At 40.1% G+C, this 17127-nt stretch overlaps 3 protein-coding genes across 6 annotated transcripts; 1 reads left to right on the forward strand and 2 right to left on the reverse strand.

The window, feature by feature from the left end:
* LOC139777448 (progestin and adipoQ receptor family member 3) lies at positions 1–8385 on the reverse strand. Of its 3 annotated transcripts, XM_071714866.1 has the most exons (9): positions 8066–8382; positions 5413–5602; positions 5029–5211; positions 2867–3027; positions 2595–2751; positions 2356–2508; positions 1867–2146; positions 1570–1734; positions 1–1212 (listed from the first exon to the last, which is right to left on the reverse strand). In XM_071714866.1, exons 3-8 carry the CDS (start codon positions 5173–5175, stop codon positions 1595–1597), a joined length of 1038 nt encoding a protein of 345 aa, XP_071570967.1. In that variant the 5' UTR covers positions 5176–5211; positions 5413–5602; positions 8066–8382; the 3' UTR covers positions 1–1212; positions 1570–1594. The 3 variants fall into 3 exon arrangements, with proteins under 3 accessions (XP_071570967.1, XP_071570966.1, XP_071570969.1); XM_071714865.1 differs by lacking the exon at positions 5413–5602 and having other exon boundaries at positions 8066–8380; XM_071714868.1 differs by lacking the exons at positions 5029–5211; positions 5413–5602 and having other exon boundaries at positions 8066–8385.
* Positions 8386–10644: 2259 nt separating this feature from the next.
* Eff (ubiquitin-conjugating enzyme E2 eff) lies at positions 10645–14312 on the reverse strand. 2 transcript variants are annotated; one of them, XM_071714869.1, is made up of 6 exons: positions 13944–14312; positions 12531–12594; positions 12002–12033; positions 11635–11712; positions 11431–11536; positions 10645–11348 (listed from the first exon to the last, which is right to left on the reverse strand). In XM_071714869.1, the coding sequence occupies exons 1-6, from the start codon at positions 13965–13967 to the stop codon at positions 11209–11211; spliced, it is 444 nt and encodes a 147-aa protein (XP_071570970.1). In that variant the 5' UTR covers positions 13968–14312; the 3' UTR covers positions 10645–11208. The 2 variants fall into 2 exon arrangements, with proteins under 2 accessions (XP_071570970.1, XP_071570971.1); XM_071714870.1 differs by lacking the exon at positions 13944–14312 and adding an exon at positions 13278–13697.
* Positions 14313–15823: 1511 nt separating this feature from the next.
* LOC139777453 (uncharacterized) lies at positions 15824–16680 on the forward strand. The gene has a single exon (XM_071714875.1). The coding sequence runs from the start codon at positions 15880–15882 to the stop codon at positions 16678–16680; it is 801 nt and encodes a 266-aa protein (XP_071570976.1). The 5' UTR covers positions 15824–15879.
* Positions 16681–17127: the final 447 nt, after the last annotated feature.

Genomic DNA, 17127 nt, shown 5'->3' on the forward strand with positions numbered 1-17127 from the left:
TTATTTATAAATAAAATATTTATTTTTCTTATTCAACGATTTAGGGAACAACATTGTTTCAACGTTACAGTTATTAACACCTAACTGTTTATTTATATGCAATGATGTATATTGTGTAAGGACCGCTCTAGAACGCGGCATACATGTTGGAATCAGTCAAGAATTTTAATATACGTATTGTGTTTGATATCGTTTGGTATGTAAGCCTCATATTTCTGCGCACGAATTACAAAATATGTATATACGCCGGAAGTGTAATGGGAATTTGCAAAGTTACCTAATATCCCGACTTTGACCGCGTTGTAAAAGCAGCCATCAATGTCGTAGAGCGCTTTGATTAATCAATCGCCGATATCTCGTTAACATTATCACAGATATCAGCAATTCTTCACCGGAAACGATGGAAAGACTTACTTTTGCATCAGAAATGAAAACCCAAGACCTGATATTTGTAATATCGTTCACAAAATAGTGAAACGACGATGGAAAGACACACTTTTGTGCCAGAGATAAAAACCCACGTCCCGATATTTCTAATATCGTTCACCAAAAAAAGTGTCGCGAAAAACACTAAATTCATTATAGTCTATATATCGAACAGTTTAAAATCCCCAGTCTCCTTGGAACGTAATAAAAAAGAAACAGCTCTTATAGAAATATATTTCTAAAAACAAAGAGTCGCATTGATCCCAGCAGGAAATGGTTACGAAATATTCATCCTTCGTGTTGTCGTTGTTAAAAATTTGTTCGTTTCTTTATGGATTTTAGTTGATTAAATTTGTTTATAAATCTAAAAAATTTTTCAATCCGGGATTAAGTTGAAAGAACGCTTTTTTCTAGCGATACTAAAAATATTTAATATTAATTAGTTTTGTATTTAGTCCTGCTAGAATTAAAGATCAGGAAATAAAAAACATTTAGGATAAAACTAGCTGTCACGAAACAAATATAAATAGTGATATCGAATAAATATAAATAGAGCTGCGGAATATCGTGGCTTATACATCCACGGCGAGTCTCTTTCCATCCAGAACGTCGCATGTATTTCCTAAAGGTGTACGTGTCGCGACTATCGATGCGCGTAAACACGCAGTGGATTTTGTATCTCGCAAGACGTATTCTTCAAAACACTATAAAACGGCGGTTCCGCGGTCCACGACGACCAAGCACCCGTCTTCATCATGCATGCGCAATCCATGGCGAGAACGGATTCTGCAACAAAATGTTTGCAATCCTAAATCTCAGATTCGTCTCAGTAATTCGGTAGTTTTAACTAAATCGTAATTAATAAATTAGAAATGTTTTGAAAAACTTTCCTGGCTATATGTATGCACACGCGCAATATTTTTAACTTTTATGTTTTTTTATCAAAAAATAGATGGATGTTTAGAATTTTTGTCACTCTGGCATTATACTTGAAACATCTTAGATATTTCTAGGCACAACCGACGCCGCGACGGTCATACAGCAACGGTCATACTCGATATTGCGAAAACGTAATATGATTTACAGTATCAGTGTCACCATCAGTCACAACTGGCGTAGAGTTACGACCATTATCACGCGTACCTGGCTGGTCGCCGGAATCCGTATGTCATAATGCCGCACTGCTCGGACATCCGTGATTCATTCTGTATTCCACGTAAAGCATTCCAGTGTTGTGCCAATAATAGAGGGCTAGCACGACCAACGCGTGCCACCATTGATGTGACGAGCCGACGTAGTCCACCCAGCCTATAGGAAACGTCGTATATTGTCAACGTTTATTCAACAACAATGTGCAATTATACCATTATTCAGTACTGAGTACAGTATGAAGCAAGGAACATCGTTATGGTAACGAGAGCGGTAATCGTCCACAATTACCTGGATAAAAACGTTCGGGTATCTTGAGCATATAGAACGCGAATGCTATCGCGTTAATAATGTACATTCCTATCACCCTCGGAATGAGCATTTTAACGATCGGGTTATCAAAGCCACCCATCGCAAAGGTCCAATGCAGCGTTGGCAGCACGCCATATATCGCCCAGCTCACGAATACGGCCAGCTTAACGTTGCTATTGATGTTCAGTCTCGGTATTTGCAGTATCATCGCGAAAATGAAGATCGCGAGCACGGTTATGAGGTAAAACCGCTGCAGCTCCTGTAAAAGATTCACGGATTCGAGGCCGATTTGATTTATCGATCGCATTGACACGAGTATACCGGAAAACGCTTTAATTATTTCTGTAGGCTCTCGAAACGCAAACTGTCGCGTGTACATAAACACAAATATGAAAATTTTCTTCGTATAAGCTTCGTATGACGTAGAGTCGCTGAAATTATAGCTAGAGAAATCGATGTTTTCTTCACCTTGTGACACCAAAAGGCATAGTAGACCCCCGACATATATATCGACAGCATGCTCAAGGCAATACCGAATAAGTCGAAGGATAGGAAGCACCAGTAATCTCTCTCGCTTCGGCACGAGAACGTGTGATACACGGACGACAGGATCATGCATATCTAAAAACAGTTTCATTTATTTACTTTATTATATTTTAACAAATCACGTGTATCGCACGCTGCCAAGTTTTTACAGATTTCAATACCTGAAAACAGAGAAGCAGCAAGGACACAATCAGTTTGTCGCCAAACGGCGCGTGAATGTTCAGTAGACAGAGATCATATAAGGTCAGACCAAAGAAGAGCATCCAGCCAAAGATGTGGCTCCATATGTTCACGGTCTCGTTCGTCCACCAAAATATGCTGAAACACGCAATATTTTCGTGAAGAAGCGCACGCTGTCGGACAATACGTTTATTATCTCCGAGATATTCGGAGTTCGTTTATCGCAAATGCGTTGAGGAATGTTAAACTCAACCTCTCGAGACATAGTTTGGTGGTCAGGGAGCCTCGATAGCCACGCCGTATGTAGGGATTGTGCTGAAGGAATTCAGGTGCCTCCTCGAACCGTAGCAAACGTCTCAGCTTTTCTTCCCCCTCTGGTGTAATTTCCTTCTTGGCTGTCGAATCGCCGCATATCTATTTCAAGACAGAAAGTCAAAACAAATTAAACGTATCCAAACACAAAAGTCTAAAAAAGAATAGTTAAAATTTTAGATATTTGCACGGTACTTTTTAAATTTTTATGTTATCCGGATAGAGTATTCAATATTGCAATATTATATAAAAAACCGTGAATCTTCTTTGTTAGTATTAAAGACCAAACTGAAAAAAAACACTATTTAAACATTAAAGTATCGAATTTAATTTTAAAAAATATTAATTATATAAATTTTAATATATTTTTTAAATTATTGATTATTCCACCTCTTTCTCTTTCTCTCTCTCTCTAATATATTCTAACATACTGATACGTTCTTTTGAAATAGTCATGTGAAAAAATTGCAGTCTGCTTATATAACGGAATACAACTGAACGGGAAAAAATGACACTTTTGTTTCGTGCAAGTAACTGTTGAATTTAAACTTCAATCATAAGTGCATAAGTCACTTACATAAGAAGTCCGCGCAATGACGTTTTATTGCACTTGGAGTATTCTGAACAATACGAAGTGCTTTCATCGCTTTCGTTTGTTATATTCCTCAGCGATGTAAACTTGCCACAGCAACAATGGAATGATGTGACTTTACGATGCGATGAATTCTCCTTTTTAATTTGGTATAATTATTAGAAAGAGAAAACGTTGCCCATGTTAAAATTAAAGTTCTCGTGGCTTAAAAATTTCACCACTTTCAATTGTATCTTTATGATAATTAAAAACAATTTAATATTTAAAATAAAATTAATTTAATATAAAATTAAGAAAAAGATTAATTAATCGCACAAAGAGTAAATTATAAAATATTCAACTTTCTAATATTAAAATATTTGTTACAAGCTTTATTTCTATATGTCTTACAAATATCTATTTGACACATAAATTCTAATTGTTAATGTAACTTTAAGTGTGACACTGTGTTAAAGTACAAAGTATAGTTTTATCACTAGTTGATACCCGCAAGGTAGAAAGTTATTTTCTATATGAAAGGGGATTGACAAGTGAATTCAATGCATGTAGATTGCGCTCCTAATGACTCGGAAAGAGCCTACACGAGACGAGGATGTAGACAAGAAGAGTTTCGTTCATACTATATATCTTTCACAGATACGCGAATGCGGTAAGTAGGCCGCAACGGGACCTGCCTTTCATCCGAGTGTGTCAAGTTTACGCCATCCGTTTTCCTCTCGTGTCGTAAGTTTGCAGCTAGTGAAATCGATTCTCGTTGCTACGCCAGCACGAAGCAATATTGACCGCGATTAGTGCGAGTATCGCGAAAAATGAAGAATAATCAGCAAATAATGTCAGATTTCAAGTTGAGATACAATTACAAGATTTCAGATTTTTCGTTGAGATATAAAACAGAAAACAATGTATACTTTTGCCTTATAATGAGCACTCGTCGGACGATTAACAGTCAATTTACGTATTATGCCCGAACAGATCGTTAATCGCTTATTATCGGAAGCTGCAAATGATGGATGCATTTTTGCAAAACAGACTTAATTTGTTAATCTCTAACTTGACGGAAAAATCCTGTTAATCCTCGTGACGTACACGAGAAAAGGAGAAATGTAAAATTACAGAATTTATCGCGTAACCCAGAAAGTCGTAGTCGCGTGTCTTGGTCTCGGAAAAAGCGGAAGCGGCTAGATGACTTCAACAAGAAATGGAGCATGTCAACTTTACAGTGTCCTTTGCGTGGAGCTGTTACTTCCGGAATCAAATTGTCGATTTTATCCGAGGAAATTATCGCGAAAGTCTTTCATCATCGTTATCTGCAGTGATACGCATATAAGATTTGTTATTTACTAATCCCATGACGAACCGCATAATCACTCGGCATTTTATTACGCTTTCATTTTTAATTTCCTCTCCTTAAAATTTATTCTTGAGTCTTAATTAATAATTTTAATCTGTTTTGAATTTAGAGAATCTCGTTTGACACGATGAAGATGTCGGGTATGCACACGTTGACTGACCTTGTTGACGAGCGGCTTGTTCGCTTCTTGCGCCAATTCTGCCGCAGATTGCTTTTCATGACTATTATTGTTGTGCAGTTGGCCATTATTAGTCTCTTTTTCACAGTGGTCGCTAACCTCCTCTACGCCTGCAAGTAGTTTCATCATTCAAACGGCGTAGACCTTTTGTGCAGCACCTGCTTCCTGAAAGACATAACGATAGAAAGATTGGAGACAACCGTTCATCGTGTTATCCGCGATAACATTACTGTCAAACGAGACCTGATCTAGCGTATATAATTTTCATTTGACGTACGATGTGTAGAATTTCAAAGACTCGTTATATAGAATGTATTCAAATGGTTAAACTCGGGAAGGTTAATTACATACAAAACCTCTGCATACCTCGAAGAGATATGTGGAGGTATACGTATATAAAGTATACGTAAAAAGAAATACATTTAAATATTAATTTTGCAGGAATTTCACGATGATCTCCGTCGTGAGGTAGCAGTTTTTCACGGTCTTCGTCATGAATTAGCAACTTCTTAACTCCGGACGTAATTACAACTTTTTGATACACGCTATTAGATATCTATAGAAAAGAAACATAAATGCGATAAACTTTAAGTTATTCCTATTAGGGGAGGAAACATTTTTTTTTTAACATTCCGACTTTTCCTCGCCTAGAAAGTTCCTTAATCTTTCATCAATTCGCTATATATACATACAGCGGGAATTATATTATGCGATATCGTTCGTTTTTAATCTTAATGGTTCGTACGATGACAAGCGATCCATTGTATCGTACGGTAATTGGCGCAATTATACTACTTGCGTATTAACGAAGAGATAAATATAAGAGTAAAATTTTTATTCATCAAGACAATGCTCATATACTTTTCATAGACCTCCGACTAGAAATACGAGTTTGATATGTAAGGTGACGTCGATATATACGTAACTTTCTCGAGAAAGGAGATTGCCGCGTGCGTACGGAAAACAAGCAGTAACCGTCGTAAGTAGCGGAATGCTTTCTTACGTGACGCCGTCTAAATTGGAAGTGAATTTTATTTGCAGCCGCATAAAGAGTCAGTATATCGTTACTTATTGTTAGTTAAGCGGTAGTTAAGGGGCAAAAACTGCGCGAGGGCTGCGCAAGAGAAAAATCGTGGAAGCGCTTAACTTTCGAGCGCCACGCGAAATCGACCGATTAGAAATCTCGCGGTTGAGCCGAAAAGAATATTCGGGCCGATATTTTACGAATTTCTAGTCGTTATTATTAGAAAATAAGAAACGGGATTATATTCACATTAACGCACGCAACACGCGGGTAGCGTGTTAGGAGCGAAAAAGCTTGCTCCGGAGAATCGCGACGTCCTAGTTGCCTTTTTATCTGGACTCCGTGTGAGAGGAGGAGATTTCTGTTCACTCTCTCTTCATCACGCGACTACGTCTAATCTACGAGAAAGTCGAAGGCGCACTTTGGAATCCGTTCAGATCGTACGTTTGCACCCGATGAAAAGTACTGTTGCACAGATTATATTTTCACCATTATATATACGAGCAGGAAGTAACTGGCGGCATGTTCGCGTAACGATTTGTATAATCCCGAAATTGCTGCCCTTTCCATATCATGGTGTTTGATATTGATTTTACTGATATATTTTATTGCCACATAATAATGACTCGATTTATAATAAAATAAATATATTAAATCAATACACGAAAGTGATAATTTACATTGAATACGGCCGAGAGTTACACAGGTAGACCAATGTGCAGTCAGCTAGTTTTTTACATCTTTAATTTATTCTGTGCAAAAGGATAAATAGATTTACCGTAACTCGTGACTAGAATAACGTGAATAACGTGTTTTTGACATCGTAAATAAATGAATATGTGATGAACAACTAAATAATTAATAATTTCAATATTGTGTTTTTTACGGAAGTAATAGGAAGGAAGGTTTCTATAATGTGTATCTATAATTGCGCAATTATTGAAATGTTGCCATAAACACAGCGCATTGTGTTGATAGATAAAATTAATTGGCGTACTTATCTTTTTGTTGATACGAAAGGAGTAATTGCATAAATTGCTATACAATGGATAATAGCATTATCATCGTGCGAACAATTAAGAACAAAGGCGAACGATATCATATAATAAAATTCTGCACTTTAATGAATTGATTAGTGTAATACTCATTCATCGAATCAATAAATTTTGTTGATAAAATTACATTAAATATAAATAAATACGTACGCATTAATTTTAAAAATATAATTGCTTATATATAACAATTACCTTTGTCCTTTATTAAGAAGTCGAAAGATTAATTCTACATCTTTAATTAATTGCATATTAATCTTATTATATGAGTTGAATCTCCAATTCATTAAATGATAATGAATTAAGTAAATGTGACTGTGGTCGCACATTTCGATATGTATACCACGTATATATATCACTATTCAGTAGGTCAAGCTAATGACCCGTAAAGACGTCAGTTATTAAACTTCCTTAGCAAACGCGATTACCATCTCTTCTCCTAGTTTGCAGGACAAAGTCCCACTACCTGCAGTATGCCTATAGTAAAGCCACGTCGAAAGTAAGATGACATTGAATTTATCGAGCGAAACGATGCGGTGCTAACTTTGGTGCGAGATTCATTTGTCTTTATTCAATTAGCCTCGCTCCAGAATGCACTTTAAATGCGTGCGAGATTTGGGCGAAGACGCGGGTTCTCCCAATGCAAATGGGGTATCACCTGTTCGCGTATCTGATCGTGTTATACAGAAAAAGACTTAATTTATCTTTGCATCAGCGATATTTAAAAAGATAAAACTACCTTATATATATATATATCTTTTGATAAATATCTACAGTTAATACAATTATCTTCTTCATAAATATTGTAAAAAGCGACACGTGTCTCGTTCGATGATACCGGTCGATACAATAATTAGCATGTTTATTTTTATCGTTAACACTTGAGCTTCGCTTTCCGCTTTCGGATGACGCTTCAACGAGCGGTATCCGAGTAATCACGTACCTCGTGGAGCGGCGATCGACGGTTCTGCGGACGGTCGAGGAAACGGAGAGTCATCGACGTCTCTTGGTCGGGCGTCGGGCTTTGCGCTTACCGACGCATTGGCGCACCTCTTCACGTGTGCGAATCTCTCCGCGGCGTATCGGACCGCAACGCGATTTCATCGACCGCACCGAGCGCGCCGAGCAGAACACTGGACTGGCAGTGAGCGTCAGATTGCGAAGCGACGGCGGCGGCGGCGGCGGTGGTGGTGGTGGCGGCGGCGACGACGAAGATGACGGCGACTAGCCAGGGTCGCTCCCGATGTACATACGTCCCGCATGAAGAGCACATGCTCGGGGATCAACGGTCCCCCCCGTACTCGAGACACAAAGGGGGGTATCTCGCTGGTACTTTCACTGCTCGGACGCCGAGCGCTCGTCCGGTTCTCCGTGGATTCGTGATCGGCCGAATCGCCGGGTGTCCTTCGATACCGCGACACATCTCGCAATAGCTTCGAATGAGATATAGCATGATTACATATGATTCTTTTTTTGGAGCAGCTCAGCTTTTATCAGCTTTATCTAATACATATATCAAATCATTACGTGTGACATGATACGTATACGTAATTAATAAATTTAATCTATAAATTCTGCATAATCTTTCCTGCATGAAATTATTCCTGAGTAGTAATTTCTCAATTTAACGTGTCGTTAATCGCGTGGCCAGACATTTATACACCTTACTTTCCTATTTAAACTAATCTCGATTTACAATTACAATTTTGGATCAATTCAATCTCCATCGCTTTCGAGCGCGAAAAAGTTTCTTCGTCGAAAGCGCGACGACCGTGTGTAATAAAATCTTCAGAAGCGCGAGTCGATCTCGCGTTACTTTCACGTAGGTCACATCGGTGACGTTGAAGAATTGGGAAAGACGCTTGGGCTAAGGCCACTTTCGAATGAGAGATCCACGTTGATACGATAGTAATTTTGCAGCTATCAGCACGAATTTTCAGTTACGCGGCTTGTACGATAGGAACTCTGATGGCTATATAACGCGATTAACGCGAAACGTGACCACTGTATCACGATCCTATCCGCTTATCATCCGCACACTCAGATTTCATCGCCGGCCGCGCGAGGAAAAGAAAAGAAAAATTCGATGCTTTACCTTATCATCATGTGGACTTTATTATATAAAGGGCTAATGCTAAAATGTACACAAGATAAGTTATTAAAAATGTTCATTATTGCGGTAGTAATAATTAATTATACACATGAATAGTCATCTTCTACTAGAGAGTGAACGATGATCAATTGTTTTTTTTTCTCGAGGGCTATAACTTTTAAATACCAGATTCGACGCGTTTTACTCGTAATTAAATTACAGATACACGGTCGTATGAGACAAGGTCGGCGTAAACAACGGGTCGCCGCATTACATACTAATCGATTTGTCTTCTCTAGGTTCCTTTAGTCGCCCCATCAGCTTGCCATATTTAAGCACCGATTACATCGAGACGTTTCGCACTAACGCGCGCTTTACACATGGTTCGCAAGACAAATTCGTTTTTACTTACGCACTAATTAAGTAATCGTAATCTTTCTTTTTTAAATGACGTATCAGATTTTATCTATGATTAGAAGCCAAAAACACACTTCTAGCACCATCAAACAGTGCAATTATGTAGTTTCATATATTCTTAAACGAACTATCGCGCTGAATGACATTTCGCAATTTAACGACACATTTTGTTCATTTTGTATATAGCTAGATTTTTATGAAATAATATGTAATCACATCGCTTTACCCTTACAGCCACAATATATTGAGGATACAGTATCGTAATTGCAACGTTTAAATAACAGATTGTATTTAAGTCTATCGTTCGTCCAGCAATGGACAGTACGGTCGCGCGTCGCAAGTGTACGTTTATATTGTGGATAAAAGGAAAAACATCTGGTCACGGAAACTAAATAATAATTAAAAAAAATCGCTGCTTAAAGAAACATCTGCACGCAAAACAGCGGTAAAAGTATTGATGCGAGTAAAATAGCGTCGCGATGAACGACGAAGTAGCGCGAATTCCTGATTCGCAGAACGCGACGCATAACTTAATAGCGTGCATTCATGCACTATAATACGAGACGAGTCGCCGAGATTTTAGCAATCCAGTGGCGATCTCCTCGCGCTGTCGACATATTTGTCGCCTAATTTATAACGCGACCCGTATATAAATTTAAATAATCGGAATTCCTCTCCCTCGCATCACTTATCGATGAAATGACCCATCGACTGCTTCCCGTATCAGCGTAAAGCCGAAAAGGGTGACACTGCATGCTTCCAATAAATTACGTAGCGAACCTCGCAGACCCGCGAAAACCGCAGACCATACTCCAGGCTATCAGATAATCTTTTGTCCAGTGTTTGCAGATGCTTCCGATTACTTAAAGTTGCACGGTTGCCACTTGCCGATTAACGATATGCATAATTAAATTACTACACACACACACAGGAACCAAAAGCACAGATTTTTCGAGTTACTCGTAGAATTTGTCAGGTATAAGGAATTTTAATAATTGGACAAAGCATACACGTACAGTTTCAGTAATATTTATATATATATAGCCCAGTCTTACAAAAGAGTGACCACATCGTTTCAAGGGACGGGCAAACATTGCTCACTTGCGTTAAGACTAACAATCGATGTGCTGTCAGTTCAAAGTTTTCAGTTTTCACTGAAGAAAGTAGGTATCGTAATGTTACAATTATTATAAGCACAATAATTAGAAACCAATCTATTAGATTTAAATACAAATCCTACTTTCACTCTCCTATATGTTACTTCCATTTTTTTTATTTATGAAAAACAAAGCGGATGTGTTGTCTGATTCGGTATATATATATAATGCTGGGTGACCACCTTCAAAATTGCCTCGATTGCCATTGCGGCAACATTTTAACTATCCGCGGACTTCCTGAACCGCGAGAAGTTCAGATCGATCACGTTTGCCTGAGGATTCCTCGGGCCCGATTACCGGCTTAAGTTTAAAAGTATACGAGCCATAGCTAATTTCAATCGGTGCTGATGCGTAAGTGGCAATAGGCTGGGGCTGTTTCTTGGTGGTGTTTGGATGTTGAAGTCAGTGGAGATTGGCGCATCACATGGCATACTTGCGCGTCCATTCACGTGCCAATTCATTATACTTCTCCCTGTCAGTTTTGTATATCCTGGCTATTTCTGGTACCAGTGGGTCATCTGGATTTGGATCGCACAGCAAAGAGCATATTGACAGTAACACTGGAAAGTAATCGATAAGGTTAATAATGTTTAATTGATACAAAATATATTTTTCCAAATGCACATTACATAGAATACGTACCCTTTGATATAGTGAGTGCAGGAGACCATTGAGATCGTAAGATATCCAGACAAATACTTCCATTACTGTTGATATTGGGATGATAAATTCTAGTCGTGAATGCGACCTGTAAATAAACAAAATAATTATTTGTGATGGATATTTTTTGTATCTTCTACTGCTGCAATATATAATTAAAAATTTTGCCTGTACAACGTGACGTACCTTAGGTGGTTTAAACGGGTAATCTGTTGGAAAGTGTATTGTTAAGAAAAATACCCCTCCTTGATACGGACTGTCAGGCTGTAAGAGAAAAATGAAATTAATATATACAATATGTTACATAATTATTCTATAATAAAACTCTATGTATCAACTCTTGCTTGATGGCCATATATTTATTAGCAATCTACTAAAAAATTGTTATAGCATAAAAAGTGCAAAGTATATAATGTATAATCACCAACAATTCAATAGCTTTTTATCACATTTCAATAAGATATAAAGAAATATTATATATTAATAATTTATATGAAGAAATTCTTATACAGAAAAAAAATGTTAAAAATTTGCATAAAGATGTATCACTTACTGGTCCCATGATTGTTGCCTGCCAGTGGAATACTGGAAAAATATTAGGTTAAATTTACATGCAAACTGTTATTAAATTATAGGTCTGTTTTCTATTGCTACACTAACTGCACTAGTTCAAGAACTATACATACACTAAAGCGTGAGAGTTTCATATGTACGTTTCTCACGCTTCAATAGGTTTGTTCGTGTTGCTTGAAATCCCTAAAAGTTTTTAAATCGAGATAAATATATATTCGGACGCTGGAGAGAAAGAAAGCGAGGATTCTAAATGTAAAAAGTGTAAGCAACACAAACAGGCCTAATGTATATGTACACTTGTCGAATGCAGCAATAGAAAACAGACCCTATGATATACCTTATACATCTACTTTTTTATGGTACGTTGATAATTAGTTCTTCCTATAATTCATATCCAAATGAAAAATTAAAATAAAGCTGTAGCTTTAAGTTTGTAATGTATAACTTAACTATAACATTTTTATACTATTTATTTTATTCTAAGTATTTATTGCAAACTTAATACTTACAATCATCTCCTACAGGTCCAGCCGAGCATTGTGCTGGCGGATCTCTACCAAGGTCCTGAAGTTCCTGTAATTATAAACACAGATAATAGCGTTACAAAAATTAAAACATTTTGTACATAATAAAATATCTGTTGATATCTCTAGATTTATAAAAATAATATAGCACATATCTGATTACAATTATTTTAATTAACCTGAATAGAGATTTATATTTAACATAAATAGAGCCTAATTTAATTTCCAATATATTCTACTGCAACAATTCCAATCATATATCGTACCATAATTCTATAAGTAACTTTGGTATTTATAAACATATATATATATATATATATACACAATTCGACATTCTCTTGACAATAGATATAGAGCCTTCTAGATAATTCATACATATATATATTTATATATAGTCATTGAAAATGAGATATTACTGCAAAATAATGGAAGTTTCGGAGACAAAGTTTTTTGTTGTTTGCAATCTTATCTATAACATCTTTATAACAAAGACAAAATCTAATTATAGCATATTACATTGTTCAAGTATCATACAATTCCACAATCGTATTCTCATACTCTTATTGTTATTAATATTATTGCAATACTATAGATGATTAAGATGAAATAAAAGCCATAGCTTTTCGCTGGACTTTCCAGCCTCGCTCGTGTAAATCATGATCTTCAATCTTGCTCCGTGTCATAGTCCATTCTGTACGTTATAACGACAAATCAAACATTATTGGCACTCACATCGTGGAGATGCACCATGTCAAATGACTCCACTTTACTCTACTACAATACGCATCGCGAGGCTTTCACGACAAACCACTCGAGAACAAAGTAGTCGCTGGCACCACGAGGTAAAGGCACAAAAGACCAGCGAAGAGCACCAAGAGGGAGGATCCGCGAGGACAATCTACGCGCTCGACGCGTACGTCGGCGACACGCGCGGAGCACGGTAAACGTGCGTTACTTCCGGAGATCTTGCGGAGTACGAGCAACACAAAATCCGTCCGGGTTTCTCACTGTCACCCACGTCCGAGCCCGGCTGGCGCAGGGCGTCGAGGGACGGGTTCGCAGTTCGCATGGCTCCTAGATGCGCACGGCGCGCGGCCGCCATCTCGTCGTGGCACGATGGTCGACGATCGGCGACGGCGACGGCGAGGATGGCCCCGCTGACGCGGGCCAGGCTTGGATTCTTCCCAGGCGTTCGCACACACTGTTTCGCACACCAGGCTCGGCGAGGGCGACAGAAAGAGCGAGAGAGAGCGAGAGAGAGAAAGAGAGTGAAAGAGTGAGTGAGAGAGAGAGAGAGATAGAGAGAGATCGTTAAGGGGGCGTACGGCCGGACGCGGCGCACGACAACGCCCGGCCGCGTCGTCGACGCAGCACGAACGCCGACCTGGCTCCACGTACCTTATTAATTCGCTTTAAAGCCATTTGACGAACTGTGTGTTGATATTAACTGGCCGCAATACCAGACAGCGATACCCCGCTTGCCGTGGATCTTTGATTAGGGATTGCAAGATGGCTGCCTTCTAAACGTAGCCCGGACTGCGCTGGTCAAGCGCGGCGCTGTCCGCGATCTCCGCGCGACGGCGAGCAATTCGCGATGCGTCACAACGAAAACCCCGGGGGGGATGCCCGCGCGACGGATCTCGCGGACGGCAAAATACGGGCGTCGATCGTACTTTTATTCGGCGTTGCTTCCTCGTGGACACACTCGTCGCGAACGCGGCCTCTCGAACTCGCGAACCCGGGAGGGGGGCCACCGTGGATTTCCTTTTATCGGCAATCAGCGAATTCCCAGCGCCCCCGCGCCACCGCCGACAGATGGCGCGGCGGGACGATCCTGTTCCGGGTTCCGACACGCGCAACGCGCAACGTCGCGCACCGTGGTGTATCTCCGTATATACCCGGTGCGTCGAAAGTAAGGTCGCGAACGATCCCCCGCCCCGGGCCGGGATGAAGCGCGCGTGCAGAGGGAAGCGTCGGAATGACGGAATTGGAAAGTGCGAATAAAATATTTTTTCCCTCCCGGTTGTCCGCTCTCGTATAGCGGCGTTTTAAGCGCTCGAGATGTCTCTCGGTACTCGGTACGCCGAAGCTAGACGGAGGAATGACCTTGCCCACTTATTGCTTGTCATTGTAGCGAACGCTTCAAATTATAGATTACTCATGCTCGCGAGCGTGCCTCGGATATATTGTCACGCTTTTTGATGAGACATGACGAGATATGTTTCGCGAGAAGGCAACAATCGGTAAACATTGGCAAGAACGCTCGACTTTGTCTCTCCTCAAACGACGACGATCTGATAATTCTGATTTGCGCTGACGAGCCCAATGAACACGCGCGATCATACGATGCAACGTGCGTCGTGCGTCACATGCACGATGGCATGGTTCCTTCATTGCTCATTAGTCACGATTCCAACCGGTTTTCTCGAAACTGAGACAAAATTCCTTCTAGAAAAGACACGTTTAGCATTGTCCTTGCGTTCCTCGTTGTGCTATTGAGACATTAGGCGATAATATCTCGCACGTTACAGGTTGCTCGCAGCTTTAAGATAATGAGGCACTCGAGGCCTTCTCGATAAATCTATAGGTAGTATGATGTAACGAAACGCGGCGAATATTCATTGCACAAATTGACCTGTCATTTGAAATTGAACTATAATTATATAATTATAACCGTCGTATATAATATTCGTAATATTACGATGTAAAACATCGCATAATCATACACGCGACTATTTAGGTTTTAACGGGTTTTAATCAATTCGCATAATCATCTATGACATTATGTATATAGTCAAAATATAAAATTTAAATAATGATCTAAATATAAATAAGGATACAAAATAAAATCGAACAATACGATAAAAATGGAAAAATATAATTTCTATGCATAAGTCAACTATGGATGGATTGAATAAAAAACTAGATGGTCACAGTCGTATGTAAATCGTCGGTAGGCTCAGGGTTAATGAACGTTGAACTAATAATTGATCAAGATAAATAAGATTTTAATAATGATCTAAATATAAATAAAGGTACAAAGTAAAATCGAATAATACAATAAAAATGGAATAATTTAATGTGTAGATATAATATAATTTCCGTACAACTCCACTATGGATTATAAAGAAGCTAGAGCTAGACGCCTGATAGCTCAGAACAATGAACGTTGGAGTTTGGACTAATAAACAAACAAGTTTATCGAAGCTGCTCGCGTCCACGTTCACGTCGATCGTTCCCTTCACTCTCGCAACATGGGGTTGGAAAAGTAAAAAAAAGGCACAAATCGTCAAGTACAAGCCGAGTACGACCACGTCGAGAACTCGTCGCGATTATGCCGGGCACGGTGGGCCGCAGCAGACTGCAACAGTTGTGCACGTGTCGCATAAAGGTGTACGTGCATCGGAAAAAAAGGATCGGAATCAAAGACCGTTGCAAGAGAAAGAGACAGGTCTTCGTGTACAATCCGGAAGAGGAGATCTGGCACGAGCCCTACATGCAGACGCTTCGCCGCGAGTTCTCGGACGAGTCCGTGCTGTGCGACTCCAAGATCGAGCTACCCTGGCGGGACATCGCCCTGCCGACGGCGGGCATGCGAATTCGTGCGTCTCCCGACGTGGCTTCGACGGCCGATCGGGAAACGGACGAGGCTGAAACGAAAACCGTCAGCGGCGAGAAGCGAGAGTCCACCGGCGCCATGGCGCTGCCGTGGCAGGATTTGCTCATCACGGAAACCCTGCGGAGCACGTTGGACGACCCGGGGACCTGCGACTCCGCGGTGGAGATACCCTGGGCCGACCTGGCCCTGGAGAGGCCGATAGAGATACGTCCGCCTAGGGAGGAGCAGACCTGCCCGTCCGACGACGTCGAGATCCCCTGGGACGAGATCCTGCTGCCGCGCAACATCGTCATCAAGTCCGAGAGGAAGCGGAAGCATCCCTCGTCCCTTCGACCGCCGCGTCGCGACGACCCGCGTCTCGACACGACGTCCATCCCCTGTGGGAGACGCGGCGTGCCTACCTGCTGCGCGAAAATCCGCACGAAAATCCGCGCGAAAACCCGCTCGGAAACCCATGCAGAAACGGGAACGCACGCGCACGTCGCGGATCCTAATTGGATTCTCACCTGCATGTAAAGCTGCGCGTAAACATTTAATTTGCTTATTTCATTCAAACCCAATATTTCAGCCGAAAAAGTTACGTATCGCTTTAATTTAGGTATCGATATCTCTCAAGCAATTTCTCGCTCGTTTTGCCGCAGATAGAGAAGCGATACCTATTATCAATTCAAAAAGTCAAAGAGAGAAAATACGCCGACACGCGACAATGCGAAATCACACGCTGCAAAAATTGCCGAGGAAAAGTCCGATTTGCATTTTGCAACCTTGATCCGTTCGTTTTGCTCGCCCGGATCTTGCGTTACTAGATTATTATCTTTTTTGAGATCCTTACGGCGTTAACGTAATAGAGAAAAGTAAAGGCCTTGAGAGCGGTTTGAAAATGCTTTTTGAAACAAAAGGAATTTATTTTATTTATTACGAGACGCGATAGAATTTCCTTCGAGAGAGGTCGAAAATTTATTT

Source organism: Temnothorax nylanderi, unplaced genomic scaffold (genome assembly GCF_030848795.1).
Source record: "Temnothorax nylanderi isolate EJ_2023f unplaced genomic scaffold, tnyl_v1.0 TNYL_tig0148_pilon, whole genome shotgun sequence".
Taxonomy (NCBI): Eukaryota; Metazoa; Arthropoda; class Insecta; order Hymenoptera; family Formicidae; genus Temnothorax; species Temnothorax nylanderi.